General features: G+C 40.7%; 2 protein-coding genes across 3 annotated transcripts in view; both read left to right on the top strand.

The window, feature by feature from the left end:
- Positions 1-4,763, top strand: part of sema3h (sema domain, immunoglobulin domain (Ig), short basic domain, secreted, (semaphorin) 3H) — a 64,759-nt gene extending 59,996 nt beyond the window's left edge. For both annotated transcript variants that reach the window (XM_065961323.1, XM_065961322.1), the window contains exon 18: positions 12-4,763. In XM_065961323.1, the coding sequence (XP_065817395.1) occupies positions 12-509 (498 nt within the window). In that variant the 3' untranslated portion in view covers positions 510-4,763. The remainder of the gene's footprint in view (positions 1-11) is intronic.
- Positions 4,764-10,037: 5,274 nt separating this feature from the next.
- borcs6 (BLOC-1 related complex subunit 6) lies at positions 10,038-18,032 on the top strand. The gene is made up of 7 exons (XM_020646543.3): positions 10,038-10,083; positions 11,668-12,263; positions 12,718-12,904; positions 13,547-13,729; positions 16,726-16,889; positions 17,005-17,088; positions 17,425-18,032. The coding sequence occupies exons 2-7, from the start codon at positions 11,676-11,678 to the stop codon at positions 17,548-17,550; spliced, it is 1,332 nt and encodes a 443-aa protein (XP_020502199.1). The 5' UTR covers positions 10,038-10,083; positions 11,668-11,675; the 3' UTR covers positions 17,551-18,032.
- Positions 18,033-19,800: the final 1,768 nt, after the last annotated feature.

The raw sequence follows: 19,800 nt of genomic DNA, 5'->3' as shown, positions 1-19,800 counted from the left end.
TCTCTCTCCAGGTGGTAACAGGTGACCAGCTGGTGGTGATCGAGCGTGGCGTCCTGATTCGTCAGGCTGAGCTGTCTCACAGCGGCGTCTACCACTGCCAGGTGGAGGAGCACGGCTATCACTGGACCGCCGTCACTGTGCGCCTCGCCGTCTGGAGCCCCTCAGCTAACAGCCTCCTCGCCTCCTGGTCCAGCCCGTCCTATCAGAGCGCAGGAATCCAGCCCTGGTACGAGGACGTGATGGCGCTGGTTCACCCAGGAAACATCGGCCAGCACTGCCGGGCGCTGGGATACCGCCCTCCTCGCAACCACCGCCGCCACAGTGACATCACGGTGAAGCCTAACAAGGAGAAAGAGAGGGGGGAGAGGCACAAGCACGGGGGAGGAAGAGCAGGAGGGGGAGGAGGGGGAGGAGGAGGAGGAGGAGGAGGAGGAGGGGGAGGGGGAGGAAGAGCAGCAGGGAGGAAGAGCAGGAGCAAACCACAGCTGAGGGCACCAAGGAGCGCTTGAATGTGTTGCAGAATAGAAGTGCAGATTTCCATTGACTTCTAGACACACATACTTACAAACACACACACACACACACACACACACACACACACACACACACACACACACACACACACACACACACACACACACACACACTCACACTCATATAACATAAAACTTGTGTTAGCATACACACTAAGACACACACTTAACTTAAACACTGAGATAAGCATACTGTATGTACAGAGACTACGACATGCGCATGCACTTACCTACAAAACAAAAAAAAGCATCCTTTCAATACAATGACAAACTTTCAAACTAAGCTACACAAACATTTGAAGTATGTACAGGAGGGTGTGAACAGCAAGGACTGTAACATGTGGACAACAGACTCGTGGAGAAAAAAGTGGAATACTTAAAGGTTGCTCAGCATGCTGAATGAAGGATGAACAGCATGTACGGATCAATGACTGAAAGGAAAAAAGTGTGATTCCACAATCAGCATCTAAAAAAAGATCATCCGGCTCTTCCCTAATGAGTCCTGCTTTAAAGGGGCCATACTGATGACTGTGCATGTTCTTGCCCAAATTACACACACACACACACACACACACACACACACACACTGTTGATTGTTCCTCAAAGCAGAACAGATGTTTTTAGATTGACGTCCTACGTTCCAGCCATAAGCTGACTGCAGTCCTAAACAGCATTTTCCAGAAGGTACAGTGTGTTGCATTTGCATTTTAAGGACACTCAATCCACTGGCCTGTATCACACTTAAGCTTAACTGCTCACAGGCTTTTTAATGACGAGCTATTTTGTCTTGAAATAAAAACCAAACAAGCAAACAGAGAAATCATGATGAAGAGATTTCTCAGATGTTAGAACATCAGCAGAGACTGTTACATAAACAGTTTGTGTAATTAACGGCCAAACTTAACTAAAATAGAAAGCCGTTTTAATATTCTGTGTGACGGAGAACCCATCAATCTAAAAGCTTCTTTTGGAAAACAATCAGCAGTGATGCTTGATTAAAAAGCTTTTGACTAAGTATTTGTGTCCTGCAGGTTGTGAAAAGCGTTTTAAAAAACACTGATTGTGCATCTTTTCCACCAAAAAAAAAAATATTTAGCAGCAGTCCAGTTACTGTACAGGGAGAGTTTTTGGGTTTCTTCAGAAAGGTGGGGTCTGACTATGAGATGGCAGACCACAACCGCAAAGATAAAAGGCACAGAAAAATCACAGCGACGGCTTTGATGAGGTTACAGATCTACTTTCCCCGGGAGGCTGCAGCCACAAAGGCCACACCGCAGGAGATCTTTTCCATGATGTTTATCCTCAAGTTCACAATTCAAAGTTATATCTGGCTCTGATTTTTATGCCCCGCAAGAGAGCACTTAGTATAGGTGTGTGGGAAAAAAACAAAACATTCAAACCTGGTGTTCTATATCATGCCAGAAAGAAAAAAAAGACCTATCCTGTATTGTGGGTTTTCTGTTAAGTTCAGGATATGTGAGGTGAACAGAGCAAACAAACTGCACATGAACTTTGGTTGTTTTACACTTTTTCAGATGTCTGGGGAAAAAACTGTTAAAGCTGCCTATATGGGGCACAATCACACCTTTCATTGGGAAAAAAAAGTATAAATTTCCTCATGACATTTATGGTTTTTTTTTTTAATGGTTTTAATAATTTGAAACCTCATAACCAGGTCATGGTCAGATATTTTGGCAAAACAAAGACGGTTATTTAATTGGTCATATTTAACATATTTTCCGTATCCACTGTACAAGGAAACACTTTGGTCTTGACAGTAAACCCAGCTTACTAAAGTGTGTAAAATATCAAGATGAATATTTAAGTTTCAGTTGTGTTTGATACAAAACGTACTGAAAATCACGTCCCACAGAGGACCAGCATACGGGCTTAACCGCCTACAGACTCTGTACAGAACCTGCATGTTTTTCAGCCTGTGGCTCAGGACCTAAATGGGGCCCTATGTGACTTTGAGTCGGGTTCCAGCCCAACTAAAGCAGATTTATATATTTCTGCTCCTGTACTTCCAGCTGGTAATGACATCTGGCTGTAAATGACGACGGAGGCTCCATGAATAATAAAGAAGCCTTTATTATGAAAAAGTTGGAACTTGAGGCAATGCTAAACTGGACTGACGTCAACTGGACTCTGGACTCTTTGCAGTAACTTGTTCCATCTTTATTTAACGTTTCTTTTATTTGTATTTATTTGGGTATGTTGGAGTTAGTTGTTTTGTTTTTTGGGGGGAAAGGCTTCAAGCTCTTCATCATCTAGTTCATTCATAATGACTCACAAATGGAGCTCATCTTTAAAATATCTATTTTTCTGTCTGTTGTTGTTGGAAGCATATACTGTATGTTCGTGTGCCCATAAAGATTCCCAAATGTGCCCCTTCCCACTCTACCCTGCCTATACGATCAGATTTAGTTTTAGTCATTCTGAGGATCTGGCCAATCCCTTTCCCTCAAAAACATCCCACATCTGTTCTTAACATAGTGAGAGTGTAGTGTACGGCTCGGACTCCACCGGGGATGAAAATATAGAAACTTATGTTAAAAAAACTTTGTATGGAGTAGGAAAAAGAGAGACACACTAATTGAACTAAAACTTAACTCAATTTTCTATTGGTTACTGGAAGGAGATGCATTTACTTGCATGGTTAAGTCCAATAATAACAGCCTCTCATATTTTCATATATTTAATTTCATCCCACACAGATGATTCTTAGGCACGCAATCCTGCACACATTCGAGTACATGTATCCCATACTGGGTCCATACTGGGTCCTGCAAAGGCTCCTATTCATTGCCAACGGCTGGTTGCATGTATTTCCATCTGTACTGTGTTGTACAGTATGCTTCTGTGTGAGAGGCGCTGAGATGAAGGCTCAGAGGCCATGCCAGTAAATCTGCCAAACAGGGCACTCAGCAATGGATCAGACAGACTGTTGATGCCGTTCGAAAAATAAACCAGAACGACTCAGAGCAGAGGGAAAATTAGCATGGGCCTCACCCCTTCGCTTCTTAGCCATGGCCACATGAAAGAGCTATCCAGTTCAGAGAGACGAGGAGAGTTTATAGAGCTGTGTGTAAGTGTCAGGTACAGCCTCGTCTCAGAATAAAAGGGCATATGGGTGAGCGTCAAGCTGGCAGAATCTCAATCAGACCAAGTTTTCACCTTTTCTCACACTTCTGTCAAATGTTAGATTGAGGGCACTTGAGGAAAACGTAGGAATTGTGAGTAAAGTGTCTTGAGATAACACTTGTTATGAGTTGACGCTATACAAATAAATTGAATTGAATTACAGGTGTGTTTAAAAGTGTTCACCTACCAGGAAACTCACTGCATGAAACATGAAGTTCAAACTTAAGAGAGTTAAAAGATTTTCTAGGGATGAACTGATGCATCGTTATCAGACGATATCGGCTCTGTTGACAGACATCGGCACATTTGCAAATAATGTGCCATGAGCCGATGGTAGTAGTCAACGCTCATTTGTTGTGCTTAATCAATTTAATGCTTACATCTAGTACATCTATCTACTGATTCAGGGAGGAGTTGTTTTATTTGGCAGAAGGAGTCACCTATATGCGGCTGAGACCAATCAGTCAACGTTGCCCGGGCAGCTTCAGCTTGGTTAGTTTAAAACACAGGCTGTGGCATGTCCTGCCAGCCAGAATCCACACCCTCAAACACATACAGTACAACTAAATGTGATGCTTGTTGTTGGTCATAAAACCTTTCATTCTGCTCCAGAGAAGACGCCAAGTTTGATTTCACTTTGAGTCCACTCCCTGTTTATTTTCTATTTTATCTCAGCTCATGCACAAGTTGACATCAACTCCAACGACCTTACTGTAAAAAAAAAAAAAAATGCTCCACTTGGACTCCTACTTGTGTTTATTTTGTGTATATGAATGTGTATATTTGTGTGAGATCCAAACACTGCACAAGTAGGAGGCAGAACTCCTAGGAGACATTTTTATTGAAAACCATTTGAAACATTTAAAAGATGTGGTGCAGAGCTGCTCCTCGTGTATTGTAACAGCCTCATGTGTTTCACTCTCACTCTGCTCTGTTTACATCTCAGCGCCAACATACAGCTCCTGTGATTTTTCCAGAATAACTTCTTCGCAGACGGAATGAAAATGTGTCGAACTGATTTCTTCTCATGTGTGGAAACTTTGTCTTCTTTTTTGTAAATATGTATAAAGGTTGGCCTTCAAACGATTGCTGCTGTTGTTTGTGTGTTGTGGTATATTTGGTTTTATGGCTATAGGAACTGAACTCCAAACAAAGATGTAGACGCTGTCAAGTGATATCTAGTTTAATTGTCTGGGTTTGGGGGTTTTTCTAGATCCTTGAATGGAAAAAAGATACATTCCCTTGCTTTGTAACTTATACAAACCTTAAAAGCCCCATTGATCTTTTAAAAAGACATCACAGTCATCCTTAAGAATCTCTTGACAAGCATTGTCTATGGTGCACAAGTCTGGAAAAAGACATTAGACAGAAGGTTTACAGTATTTCAAAATATTCTGATGACAGCCTCAGTCTTCCTTCTGGTACCTGTTTGGAGTTTACATAGTCATTAATAGTCATGTACACTGTGTCATTTATCGTCAAATAGTCATGATACTCAGGCCTGGTTCTAGAACAAAATGACTTAGAGTGCATCTGAGATTAAAGGGGGTGCAGCTACAGTGATCGGCCGCAGGAATGAAAAGTAGCGTAGGTGTTCTGGGTCCCACATGTGGTCGTTGGTGAACAGACAGGTCATGTGCACCTGTCATCACCATCAGATCATAGACGTAGTAAACACCATCTGACTCACTATTGTCATGTGCGACCATTCAATTGAGGGTGCAGAAATCTGAAATGAGGGTGCAATGCATGCTTTTGTCACCCTCGTAAAACCGAGCTTGATGATACTGTGCCACATTCACAGAGATGTAAAACATCTTTTTTATTCTTTCATTTTACTGAATGAGCTTTTATTTGCAGTGATGTTAAGGCCTTAAAAGATGTATAGTCAGAGAGTTGTCAATGCTTTGTGTTCCAATAGCTTTAAAAAATGCACACATGCACCCAACCAAATCTGATTACAAATCAGTGCACTGCAAAGACTTTCAATCTGTTCCAGCTGCATTATTTCTCATGCACACTCTCGATCAACGTCCTCACTCCAAAACAGCAACATACCGTGCAATACCAAAAGAACGCCCTCCATCTCTGCCAAAGTGACCACATACAGTACTTTCTCATTAAATGTTCAACAACTGGTTCTGCTGAGCATTCTGGTGGGTAAGAGTTGCATTCCGATCCAGCTGCATACCATGCAGCCATCGTTTAAGCTGCTGCTTCCAAACCCCCCCGAGGTAAAAAGGAGGTCAGCGGAGCCTCATTGTGTTCTTCTGATTGTTTATTATGCACGCTACTTTTTGAAACTCGACAGCCTCTGGTCATTTGTGAGCAACTTTTTGGCTTCTTTTTTTTTTAACTGCTGAGATTCACTTTGTAAACATAATCATGGACAAAATCTCCTTGCGGATATTATCCTACTGCAATAATAGTGCTCCATTCTGAGAAACTGGATATTGCAGTAAAACAGAAAACCATGCATTAAAAAGTAATACGTATATTGCAGTGCTGACAATTTTGCTAGGAATGAGACATTCTTTCTTAAGTGCTTCTTAAAAGCCTCCTCTATCCGACAAGTTATAAATATAATACTATAATTACTGTATATACTTCTAAATTATACTGTAATGTAGCCAAAGGATACCACCTAGCACCTAGCATGCAAACTAGACCTCATTACTATAAAGACTTTTTGATTGACTTGTGTAAATTTGCACCTTGAGGCAAAGCAAAATACTTCATATACTGACTGGAGGGGGATTTGCAGAATATGCAAGTTTTTTGGTAGAAGTGAGCAATGGAAACAAACTCATCACGGACACCAGCACCCCACTGTTTAAGGACAATTAGAGAAGTACTTCAAAAAGCTGTAACTATTGAGTAAGTCATTAAAATACAGACACAAAAAACACAAATTGTAGCTTCTCTACAACTCTACTTTAAGTCACCAGAGCTGCTTCTATTATCTTTACTCATTGGGACGGCAGAGTTACTTGAATGTCAACAATAGGTGACTCTCCTGGAGCTATTTGGTAAATGCTGACTTCCTTTTCACCTGTCGTTACACAGCAGGTCATGTTATTATGATAAGCTACAGTCGCAACCCAGAGATTGATTGATATAAAGGCAAATCACTATTGAACTTGACTCGTGAAACAGCAACAGCCTTGGCAGCAACATTGATTGAATTATATACAGACAAATTAGTGTTGTTAGCATGGTGTATTGTTTCGGTATTTAAGTTGGTTAAAAACCAGGACGAGGACTGTTCAAAACCAGGACCTATTAGTGTTTTATAGATGTTTTTTTGGAATAAGGACACTTGGCTTGAAGGGAGACTGTCCAAGTCAAATCAGGAATTATGGTCACCCTATGCATTGATTTAGTAAGCATATATGCTAATGTTAGCATTAAAATCATAGCAACGCACAAAACACAGCAATTCAATAATAAGTATTTTTCTCCATTTTTTTTGTTGTTCTTTTGTGTGTAATTTCTTGGGCAATTTTTGACTTAATCTGATATACAGCTGAAGAGAGACAGGAAATGTTGTGAGGGGAGAGAGAGTGGGGGGGATGACTTTCAGCAAAAGGCCAAGGTCAAATTCAAGCCAGCCGCAGGACGTGACGAGAAATACAGCCTCTGTACACGGGGCAACGACATTACCACGAGGCTATCTAGGCCTCCATCCTTTGTTATTTACAACACATTTTATATACCATATAACTTACCCTGCAAGTCACAAGTAGCATGTTTAAAGTCTGAGGAGTTCTCTGTAGGGTTTGGTAATAAATGTGATTTGGAAATGTTAATCTTAAAGCGAGTTAGAAACTTTTACAACATTCTTTCTTCTTGAAGATGGTGAGTCAAACCACATGTTGTGATAGATCTTTAAGAAAACCCACACAGTCCTGGCATTGTCACTAGCCATTAAACAGTGACCTACAGCCACAGTTTTTACAGCTGTCATAGTCCTGTTTTACTAAATGACTCAATCATTTCACCAAACCACCTTCTTGACTCTGAGCTATCATCTCTGGGTGACTACCCAAACAAAGGAAAATCAGAACCGCCTTGATGACAAGCAGCAATAACAACTACAATTTAAAGAGGAGGTGACTAAAAATGTCCTTTGTTTATTGTCATACTCAGTTCACTGCTAACGACTCAATGAAATCATACAGCAGGGTTGGACTACGCACCCAGGAGCATAACAGAGAGTTGGAAACAGGCTCTCAGGAGGAGTCGCTTTTGGCATTTGCCACACTGAGTGACTCATCTACCCATTGACTATTTTTTTCCCAGGGCTCAGTCAATCTAAAAGCCTCTTTTTCACCATTTCACACATAAAAAGTACCTTTTAGGTGAAATAAGAGCTTTCAGCAGCGTTCTTGTGGTGTATAAACTGTCTGCTTACAGTAGGCTTAAGATTGAATTTGATGGCTTACTGCCTCAGAAGATTCTCTGTGAATAATTTAACTGGACTTTTAAGGTCATCCTAAAAGTCAAATATGCACAGGTTTTCATAGATTTAATGAGTACCCTCCTCTCACTTTAATAGTCATTGGATCTCCATTGGGTGGAGCATTCCTGATTAATACCTTTTATTCAGCCACCAAACATTGAAGTCAGAGAACTGTCCTATCTGTCTTATTTGAGATGGGCATGTTTAGCTTAGGTTCTCTGACAAAGATGGTAGACCTTCTCCTGAACTGGTATGCTATTAATATTTATGATTTATTAGCCCTCACTGTCATTTTAGTAACCAACATGCAGGCTCCGGTTTGTAATGTGGAAAAACCGCACATCTGTTTGACAGCACGTGCTTCAGATTAGCTTCGTAGCTGTCATTTTCCTACCTTTTTTGTGGCTGTAACTTTTCTGCAATAGCTTTCCTCTGACTTGAATGTCTCCAAAAAAGATAGAAAGAAAGAAATCTGGTGAGGGTGTGGTTATTAAACCATTCATTTCAGGAGTCTAATTGTCTTCAGGTAGTTGTGTCAGCCTTTGATGTGAAACACAAAAGGAGAGGGATCAAATGGGATAAAACAGTAAAATACCCACCGAAAGAGAGAGAGAGAGAGGGCACAGCTGTCCTGAATGGAAGGCATAGATTAAAATCTTTACAAGACCTTTAGATGCGGTTAGTGTGTGGTTTTGGATCTTCTCCCCTTTTTCTGCAACAGTGTTTGTCATTTCTGTCCATATTCAAAGTTTATAAAGCCACAGGCTCTGGCTTTCACTGTGAATGCAAATGGGCTAAATGAAAACATATTTAAACCTCCCATTCACTCCATTCCTCAGAATAACTTATTAACACCAGGACAGCTGTTTTGCAGTTAATTAAAATCTCTCAGTTGCTACTGAGAGATATGTTGCCTGATTGTCTGTCTAATTTATATTAATGAAGGCTGGTGTCAATGGGAAAAATTAGACACTGTTTGTAAGATTGTATTAATGGATCACAAATAGCAGCAAATTGTTTAGAATCATAAAGCCACAGACATTATTTATTTGTTTTTCAAAGCGGGTTTGAACTCCTTGACCTCTGCTTAGTGTTTCATAAAAATTTTGCTAATTTTGTTTATTAATTCTTTTTTTATTTTTTGGCAAAATCCAACCTTTAAAAGATAATGAATGATCTATTTGGACTGTCAAATAGCCTACTAAATAATACATTTCGAGTCTTTGGGGGGCTACCATGCAGCCTATGCAAGAAACACATTGTCTGACAGGATTGTTTGTTCATTTAGTTTGTGAAAAAAAAATGGATTGAAAAAGTAAGGTTAAAACCGCACAGACAGCATTCAGAAAGTCATATTATCGTTAATGAAATTCATGTGTTTCTCTTTAAACATTTAACAAACAACATGTGTTACACTGCACCTCCTTCAAAATGTAAAACATCTTTCAGCATTTAGTAGCCTACACTATCCAACTTGTACCCTATTCTTGGTGTTGGTGCACCACAGTGACATGGTGTTTGTCTCCATCTGTAGTCCAAGAGAGAAACATCTTGGAACCATTATGGCTCCGTTAGAGACAAATAAACTCACACAAGGACAACATGTGGGAATACATTTTTGGTAGCATGATTCTGTTATTTAAAAAAAAAAAGGGGGGGGCGGGGGTGTTCCTTATTACAGCCTACAAATTATAGGCTAACATGACCCGTCTGCATATATTTTGTTCTTATTTCTTCATAAAATCTACAACTCGGGGATAAACCGCTTTATAAACAGATAAGAGCGAACTACATTCACACATAAAATAATTGTGCCTGAAACGCGATGATTAATCTGATAATTAATTTTATGCAAAGCGGAACTTCTCTCTTGAGCTCCGCGGGGAAGCATTTTATCATCGGACTCGGGTGCTGCTTACAATTCTCTGAATAGAAACTACACTGGTGAGTATTTTCTTTCTGGAATTAAGCCCACATGCACTGTCGTATGAACTTATAACAATACTGATGCACATTTAACAATCAATGTTTCTCTAGAATGCAACAATGTGAGATAATAAAATACGAACAGTAAAAACATTTTGATATTTAGGCCCGGGCAGCTAACGTTAGCCTTGCTATGCTAACATCATTACAACAACATTCGTAAGCTAGGCGGCTAATGACAGCTGTTCATCAACTTCCTCAATGAAGACTGGCGTTGGCAGTTCTGCTTTTTGTTCTTCATTTCTTTGTTACTGGTTTCTTTTCTGTGAAACAGCGAAGTCTTTGTCTTCAGACTGATGTTCAAACTACATTGACGTTATATACAGTCTTGAGAATGGTAAACAAGCTGCAGTAATGTAAACACTTAAAAGCAAGTGCTAAGCTAAACATCGCATGACGTCATTTCACGCTTCTAGGAAAGTCTCCTCCATAAGTAGCACAGCTGTCATCCACAGCAGCTTCTATAATGACACAGTAGTCTTATCTATGATTATAATATTGACTTTAATGGACGTTTGATTGTAAAACTATGAGCTCAAGTTGCAGTCTTCACATTTACACACACAAGGTTAAGATTTCAGGGTCAGACCTGCTGGCTAAGGAAACAACATAATGATGCCATATTTTCCACTGCAGCATTGGGATTTGGTTTCAGATACATTTTAACCACTGTCTGAACTCAGAGTAATAATATTTCAGTTCCCATGAGCACTTTACTATTTTCAGGTGACCAAGAAACAATGTTTGTTTCTTATTTGTAGTTGCTCTTAATAGAAAATAACTGTTGGCAGTAAGTAGAATAGGTATGGAAGTTATGATGGAAATGTTAATTAAATGATTCCCCTCCCTGTAAGACAATTTGCCATGTAGTTTGTACCATGGTTTCTATTGCTTACGTCATTTGTGTGTGTGTGTGTGTGTGTGTGTGTGTGTGTGTGTGTGTGTGTGTGTGTGTGTGTGTGTGTGTGTGTGTGTGTGTGTGTGTGTGTGTGTGTGTGTGTGTGTGTGTGTGTGTGTGTGTGTGTGTGTGTGTGTGTGTGTGTGTGGGTTTTTATGATCATAAAATTACCTGACCATAGTGGCCAGTCCCAAGGCTGGTCTCATTATTTTGGTGTCAATGGAAACTACATAACATATTGGGCAGTATAAAGGGCGGCTGTGGCTCAGTTGGTAGAGTCGTCGCCTCTCAACCAGTAGGTCGAGGGTTCGATCCCCAGCTAAGAAACATGTCCAATGTGTCCTTGGGCAAGACACTGAACCTTGCATTGCTCCCGCTGCTTCGGTGGCAGTGTATGACTGGATTACTGTTGTACGTACTTTCTGATGTATGTTGCTTTGGTTAAAAGCATCTGCAAAGTGAATTGTAACATTGTAATATATTGCCACCAGTCATCTACTGTCAAATTTGAAATGACACCCAGCCTGAGTAAACAATGGTCCAAGGTAAACTGTTTCGACAACCTCTTATTGAATCCTGCTTTAAAATATGTATTTAAAAAGCAAAATCTTTCCATCCCACATTGACTCTTTCTTCTCAAGCAGGTGGAGGGATGAGTCTCTTCCCTGTCATTGGCACAGAAGTGCCAGAAACACCTAATGGGGATGTGACATCCATCTCTTCAGAAAATGGCCCTCATGTTCCGGTCTCAGAGAAGTTTGGGGGGAGCAGAGTGCCCTATTCTGATGAGGCATCAGAGGACAGAGGCCTTGGACACACAGAGAACCACGTAGATGTGGAAAACAGAGTATATGATGGCGAAGGTTGCTCGGACACAGACACATACAATAATGAGAGAACGTCTGGTTTATCACCTCACATATCCCATGTGACAGACCCCTCAGAAGACTCAGAATCAGGCTCCAATGACACAGACATTCCTGAGGCCTCTAGCACTGCTGAGCCTCCTGGTGAACCTCTGCTGTTGGAGTCAGAACAGCACGCACACTCCAAAGACTCATCTTTGCAAGGAGGCCGGGCCATTAAATACAGACAGCGGACAGACGGAGAACATGTTGATGGAGGCGATGACAGCAGAGAAGAGGAGGAGGAGGATGGAGAGAAAGAGAAGCAGGATGAAGAGGATGATGAGAAATATGAAAAAAAGTGGATAAATCCACGTAAAGGAGGGAGAACTGGGGTGAGTGGAATGAAATAATATTTTTGTACCTTTATTGGAGAGATAGGACAGTGGAAAGAGTTAGAAATCAGGGAGAGAGAGAGTAAGGAATGACATGCGGGAAAGGAGCCACAGGTCGGATTTGAACATGTGCCGCCCTTTTGCAGGGCTATAGCCTCCATACATGGGGCGAGCCCACTAACCACTGCGCCACCAGCACCCCATCTTCAACATGTTTAATGACTACATCTGAAAGTTGATAATCATTTCTGTAAATGGCTAAATGTAAGGGTCAAACAACAAACCATCATCTAAGTTTAGAGATGGACTATTACCATCAAGAACTATATGTGGCCTGATTTCATAATAACCTGTCTTTATGATTTAACAAGAAAGTAATTCAACTTATTTTCATAACTTCCTCCTCTAATCTATTCTTTGATCCCCTCCTCACTCCTTTTCCCCCCTTTTCTAGTCTTCACGACACTACTCCTCCTCAGCCCCTGGTCCCAGCACCTCGTCCTCCTCTTCTTCTCCGCCTCCTCTTCTTCCCTCAGATGATGTCCCCTGCCCTCCCCACGTCATGGCCCAGGTCTGGGTACGCAATGTCAGGGGGATGCAGGACAGCAAGAGCCTGGATGAAATCAGCCAAGCCTGTGGAGGTTGGTGTCCTTTGAAGAAGTAACATTTTGTGTTTACTGTAGTTTTTGCTTTGTAGCTTCATAAAAAGGGCTTCCTTATTTAATGTCCCCTAAAAATTAAGTAAGTAAGTATCCAATTAAGTATCCAAAAACTTCATTCAACTGATTTGGCATGGCCTCCATAGTAGGTCTGCACGATATGAAAAAAATATGCAATGTGCGATAACATTGTTCAATATTGCGATAACGATATGAATTGCGATATTTAAACAAAAATCAAATGGTGCACATTAGCTTGTAAGCTCAGTTTCTATGTGTCTGCTGTTCTTCATATTTTTCACAGTACCTGTGTTATCACCATGCTGAATCAAAAATCCCAAAAACTATTTATTGACTCCACTAAAGTGGCACCAAATAATCTGAGGCTGATAGCTGATAACTAGTTTAAGCATCATCTGACTGCATACAAATGGTTTGAAAGCATGGCCATTATACCCAGGCCTCCATCCAACCGGTGAAATGTACATGCTGACTGAGAAAACATTGTGAAAGTGTGTCATTTCTTAATTGTGATCAATTCAGACTTTCGCAGTGTGTTTATTGCGAATGCTCATACCACGTTAACGATAGAATCGGGATTAATTGCGCAGCCCTACTTTATAGGTGGTTCAGGGGCCCGGGGAGGGGGCAGAGCAGGCCAGTCAGAGGGTCGAAGGGCCACTATCTCATCGGCTCTGGAGCTTGAAGGGACAGTCAGCCATGAGGGCGACCTGACCAACTTCGTCGCCAAGAACCTGGAGCAGAAAATCAAGATGAGCTCCAAGCCCAGTCTGGACTGCAGTGACTGTGAGTATGGAACTCAAGACAACTTGACAAGATTTATTCCATCAAATAAGAAAAAAACAAAGCTTCTTTTATTTATGAAATTTAAAAAATGGTTAGTTGAAGCTTCACTTCATATCCTAAAGTTAGTCTTTGATAGGTGTGTATGGATGTGTGTGTGCAGTGTAGGAATTGTTGGCACAATAGGGAGAGAACACTTTTCAGTATGTATGTTTGTGTGTTGGAGTGTTTTAGTTTAGTTGTATTTCAGAACACACATTACTAGGTTATGTCTTTATACACAGGATGTGCAGATTGCATCCATGACTGTTGCTTTCATAACTTCGTTACATAGTGTAGGAGGCTCTAACAGAGGGATGGTTTGTATTTTTCCTCTGCAGAGGAAGCTGTCAGAAATGGCATTTCAGCAGGTTAATAGCCTTTTTATTGTCAGTGGTGCGGAAGCTGCATTGCAGGGAGTCTTGACTTGCAGTCACAGCTACAGACAGTTAATCCCTGCAGAGGTGAACACGCCCGGTTGGCCAATCTGTAGATATAGATAGATTTAGATATACACATTTATTGCCTTTATCCCTCGAATGCAGTCAATATTCATGGAGAAGATATAAAGTATACCGAAAACAAGATACCACTCAACTGGAAAGTAACTGCGTATGTACGTGCATAACCGCATGACGCTCTGGAGAGTGATTATACTTGTTGTAATCCATATAGTGCACTGCGCTGGTGAAAAAGAACTGCTAGTGTAATGCAATGAAACCCAAATTAAGTGCTATTTGACTTGTCAATGAATCAAGTATCATCGTCGTGTATCTGTGATAAAACAGCCAATACCAACAGTTACTGGATAAGCTAATATAGTCCGATATTAATCGTCTTGCTGATTAATCAGTCGGTATCTAGTGGATATGTTTTTCTATTGTTTAGCACGTTTTAAACAGGGTCCATTTTTATAACACATTTTTGTCTATCTATTCAGTATAGTAAATAATTCCAAAAAGCAGACGTGCTTTCCTTTCTCAACACAAGTTCTTTGTCAGCCCCATGTTCCTCGCTCTTCCCTGTTTCCTCAGCCTTTGTGTACATACATGGTATGGAACTCATGTTTCTGACTTGCTTTCATATCAGCTCATTAGTCCAGATAAAGGGCAAAGCATTTAGATAAACAAACAGCTACAGAGGCAAAACAAAGTGTCCAGATGTGATGTGTTACCTGTTCAATAACTATCAAACTCTGTTGGACAGCTATATGACACTTTGTATTTGAGGACTCTTTGAGTCTCTCGTTGTTTGTCAGGTCTCGTTTTTGCAGCAGATGAAGGAAAGAGTGGGCCGATGATTGCATTTCAACAGTATCATTTGAAAGAAAACAGGCTTTCCTGCATCGTGAGATTATACAGGACAGTTTGCATGATGCAGTAAGATGGACTTGAAGTAGTTGTGGAAAAATCTTCCATGAAACAAGAATATCTTGGGTTGGATCACTGAATTCTGAACAGTTTCTTTATTTCTGTAGACCACTCTCGATGAGGATTCACACTTTGCTGTTACCTGAGACTGTTTTAATAAGGCCCAACCCCACAAAAAACACTGAGATAATATTCCAAGAGGTCACAAATATACAGCAATTCTAGAAATCAAATCATTTCTGTAAGTGCAGCAGGTTGACCCCACCTTACCTGTCTGTTAGCTACTACCTGTCTTGTCCAATTTTCTACCAGAAAGACATGAGCTTCCACGTTTTCCTCTGAGAAAATCCCCCCTGGTATACAGCGTCAGCTAAACTGACCACTTCGTTTAAACACAGGAACACAGTCAATATGCCCTGTGTGGCAGCCGCTCCCTCTACCTGCTGATTCAATTAGGATGGATGACTCACACTCTGTTTAGACTGGAGGGATTTATAACTGAGGCCCTGCTGCAGCCTGACAGGAATCATTTTCAGAGATGGAAACCTGTTTTCTTCTTTTCGCTCCACTGGCCACAGGCAATTTGTGCACTCCCAGATTAAATGATTGAAGGCACACATGTTCTTTTAGTTTAGTGCCATCATTAGTTTAAATCTGTGCAGGCAGGGTTTTTTTTAAGAGCAGGTGTGCTTTCAAATGGGAATCAGTTTTCAGTTTCTCTTGAATTTAATTTAGTCGATATTCTTTTTCAAAACTAATCCGTTTAGATAGTCATTTTAACCTTATGTGTCTGTGTTCTGGGTGGGACAAGTTATCCATCCATAGTCAGAAAACAAATCTTTGACAGTATCAAACACATTATATATTTAATATCTTTGGCTGTTTGACTGTGGTGTGAACAAAAAGGATCTTTGAATATGGATTCTGGAAACTTATTTGGGCCATTTTTCTTTCCCCCCCCTTTTTTTATTAAAGAGGACATATTGTGAAAAATCTAATTTTACAGTGTTTTGAACATATATCTGGGTAACCTGAGTGTCTACTGACCCACAACATGTGAAATAAATCCATCCAGTTCTTTGTTTGTGGTCTGCACAAGTCTTCCAACACAGAGAAAAATCCTCCGTTTCAAATTTACTCTCCTTGTGATGTCACAGTGGGATCCTGGTAAAACATTTTAAAAATCCCCTCCCCTGGTAACTCCACCCCCAGCCTTGAACAAAAATTTTGCGCAGGTTCGCCATTTTTATTCAGTGATATCTACTGGGAAAACTTAAGGGGGGGGTCATTGCATTTAAAGAGACACACACACCAAAACAGAGCGTTCTGAGAGAGCTGGTTTATACAGGGTCACAAACCTCCTCTGGTGTTTGATTCATGTTATATTTTGACCACAGCACAGATGTTTCATTTAGACCACAGGGGACTGTTTGAAAATGTAGAAAAAGTGTATAATATGTCCTCTTTAAAAAAGTTCTACAATGTACATTTTATAAAATGTCAATTGGAATAATCTGTATAATAATATAATTGGTTGCAGGCCTATAAATATATATTATTGTTTCCTCTTTTTTTTTTTTTTTTTACCAGCGGACTGCTCAGGTCCTATCTACAGAAGTCGGGGATTGACGCGGAGACCAGCAGATATCCCTCCCATTGATCCTGCTGTCCTATTGGATCTTCAGAGACACACCCAGGAAGTGGCTCAGAGTGTGGAGATGATGATGAGGAGCCTCAATGGAACCATCCAGAATGTGAGTTTCAGACTAGATCATAGAGTGCATTCAGCTTAGTTTTTTGTTGATTTCTCAGTGATATGTATGTTGTTTCATTGAGTGTCATTGATAATCTCTGGGTCTATTCCTGCAGATGACCGCTCTGAGTGTGGGCTACATCCAGACTTACAGGGACTCAGTGGACAGCCTGGGAGAGTCTGTAGACATGAGTATAAAGGTGAAGTTACGTTTGTGTGTAAATGAGAGGATTTAAGTGAATTCACGTTCTTTAGGATTTTTGATAGTAAATATTCGCCTTTTCTTATGGGAGGGGCAAGATCACAGGATGTCATAATCATTGTGTAAATGGGTTATTTTGCAGGGACACATGCTGCAACAATGTATTTTAGAGTGAATAAACTTCAAACTACACTGACGAAAAGCGTGTTTTATGTCATCAGCTTTCAGCTTTGTTATATGAAGAAAGTAACTAAATGATGCATCAGGGCGGCAGTTGGCAACCTCATCGAAATCTTTATTTTTCATTGCTCATCTTATACATTTACTTCTCTAGGGTATGTACACACTGATGGCGCGCTGCGAGGAGCTGGACCGGTCCATGCAGCCCATACACACCTTGGCTGCACAGATCCGCGACATCAAACGCACCCTGGATGCTTTGGAGGCAATCTGCAAATAATCACCTCTCTGGTACGAGTACACATCCGCAAAGACCAAACACCAAGCACACCCTGAACAAGACTGTCTGCAAGTAACCACCGCCTTGCAGGTAGCACACACACACAGTGCAGCAAAGATTCAGTGCACGTCTGGATCCCTGGAACCATTGCTACTAGGCATGCTGGATGATTGCGCTCTTTGTCCCCCTGCTTGTTCATCCTTTGAAGATGACCATGTTTGTGTTGTGAGATTTCAGTTGAATTGGGCTTGATTGGCTCTCGGGGCTGAGCTTTCTCTTCTTCCTTTTTTTTTTTTTTTAAACAACCTTACTTCCTCTTGTGAAGTCATCATGAAACTCCCAAAATCACATGTTTTGAAGACTCTAGGTCAAGTGCCCTGAACACACACACACACACACACACGCGCACACACGCACACACACACACACACACACACACACACACACACACACACACACACACACACACACACACACACACACACACACACACACACACACACACACACACACACACACACACACACATGTAAACATAAAAACAACCTGAAGATGTGTAGATCAATACATTTTTTTCCTACCTGACAGTCCAAGGTGAAAAAGTGTGTTGCTATCCGTCCAGCCCGTTTGGTTCAGATTGCACTAACCTTTCCTTCCCATGTGGGGGCGATGTCGTCCACTTCATCTGGATGATGGAGAGGCCAGTACAGACTGCTCAGAAGACAGTGACTTTTGCACAGGAACAGAAAGTCTATTTTTTAATCTTATGCAACAAAGATCAGAATTCTTCACTGCAGGATAAACAAGGGGAGGGGAGTATCATGTCTGTCTTTTTCTTATGTTTATTTATTCATTTTCTCAGCATGCTCACGATTTCAATTATACTGCTACTTGGTGTCACTAGGGACTGATCGGTAGAGCAGGATGTTTTTTCTTCTAGCACCCACTGAACAGCTTCACTGGATTTAAAGTCAAAGCTCAAATGCAGCTTGAAGGTAGAGGAAGGAGATTAAGAAAGTTTCACTGTTTCTGCTCTCATTCTGTAAGACATCAAGAAAAATGCATGTCTGCTTCTCTGCCAGTCATTTGGCATTTGGCCTGAAACCTCAGCTGTCACATTTTAGTCCAAATAGTTTAAAGGAATACAACTGGAAAAATATCTTGTGTGTCTTACAAAGTGACTCTTGATGTTTGAAAAACTCCAGGAACCAAGAATTTGACTTTTAAATGTCTTGTGATATGACAGTATTTGCATCTTTTAACCAACCTGAGGATTTTTCATGAAATCTGAAACCACTTAAAAACTTTTAGTAGCTAACAGATTGCTCTTATCGGATCCTGTGATCCACTTTTGATTCAGCCAATTTAAGGAAATGTTTTATGTATCACAAAAGCTTAATTCCAAACCCATTCTTAATCCTTGAGCTTTCTTCTTGGCGCATGAGGACTTTTGCTGGCAGCTAATCTTCAGCTAAATATGAATTTGTTTTTTTGTTGTAGCTGTAACTCCGTTTTACCTTTTCAAATGGTGGATTCCTTCATTTTAAACAACACAATACATCTATCCTGCCACGACTACTTTCATATTTACAGCTTGGAAATAAAAAAAGCCTGCAAATTAGTCTGTTCTGTCACAGAGACATGACACAGTCAACAGCTACTATACAAATGCAGCATTTCCTGGCTTGTGTTTCCTCCAACACAGAAGATCGGTCACTTTCTTTCACTAAATAATAATTACATGTGGGAAATAGAGCTGGTAGGATTTGGTGCACAGCCTTACAATATGAACTTACCAGGACTCATCCTGCATTTTATGGATGAAAAGTAAGTATTTGTTAACTTAATAATCAAACCTCTGAACCACTGCAGTGTCTGTTGAACTTTCTTTTACCTGAAGCCATTATACTGAGAACATGAAGAAACTGTGGTACTTCTCTCACTGCACTGGTGGGTAGCCTTCTAATGGATCATCGTATTTGTACTACATCGTCATAATATTACTATTATTACTAGTTCATGCACCTTTAACTGGCCGGGAGATATGGCATTTGACCTCAGTAGTGTTGCTGATGTGATCACTTTATTTAACTGAACGATTAAGACTTGACCAACACTTATCGAACAAACTAAATTAAAATTATGAAGCATTTTCAGAGCAATACTGCAAGCAAAGAAAGACACTTGGCTCTGCATTATCTGAAGTGTCTCTCTGCTGCTCCTGTTCATCCACAACCTTCTTAGCAAAGA

Source organism: Labrus bergylta, chromosome 12 (assembly GCF_963930695.1).
Source record: "Labrus bergylta chromosome 12, fLabBer1.1, whole genome shotgun sequence".
NCBI classification, from domain to species: Eukaryota; Metazoa; Chordata; class Actinopteri; order Labriformes; family Labridae; genus Labrus; species Labrus bergylta.
Note: the sequence above shows the minus strand (reverse complement) of the source record. Positions and strands in the feature narration are given on the sequence as shown.

What these genes read in the sequence shown, in the direction of transcription:
- borcs6 (XM_020646543.3), top strand. Translation starts at nt 11,676, where the DNA reads ATGAGTCTCTTCCCTGTCATTGGCACAGAAGTGCCAGAAACACCTAAT. An exon ending in AATCAGCCAAGCCTGTGGAG is followed by an intron (nt 12,905 to 13,546) that starts GTTGGTGTCCTT and finishes CCTACTTTATAG; the next exon opens with GTGGTTCAGGGGCCCGGGGA. An exon ending in CTGTAGACATGAGTATAAAG is followed by an intron (nt 17,089 to 17,424) that starts GTGAAGTTACGT and finishes TTACTTCTCTAG; the next exon opens with GGTATGTACACACTGATGGC.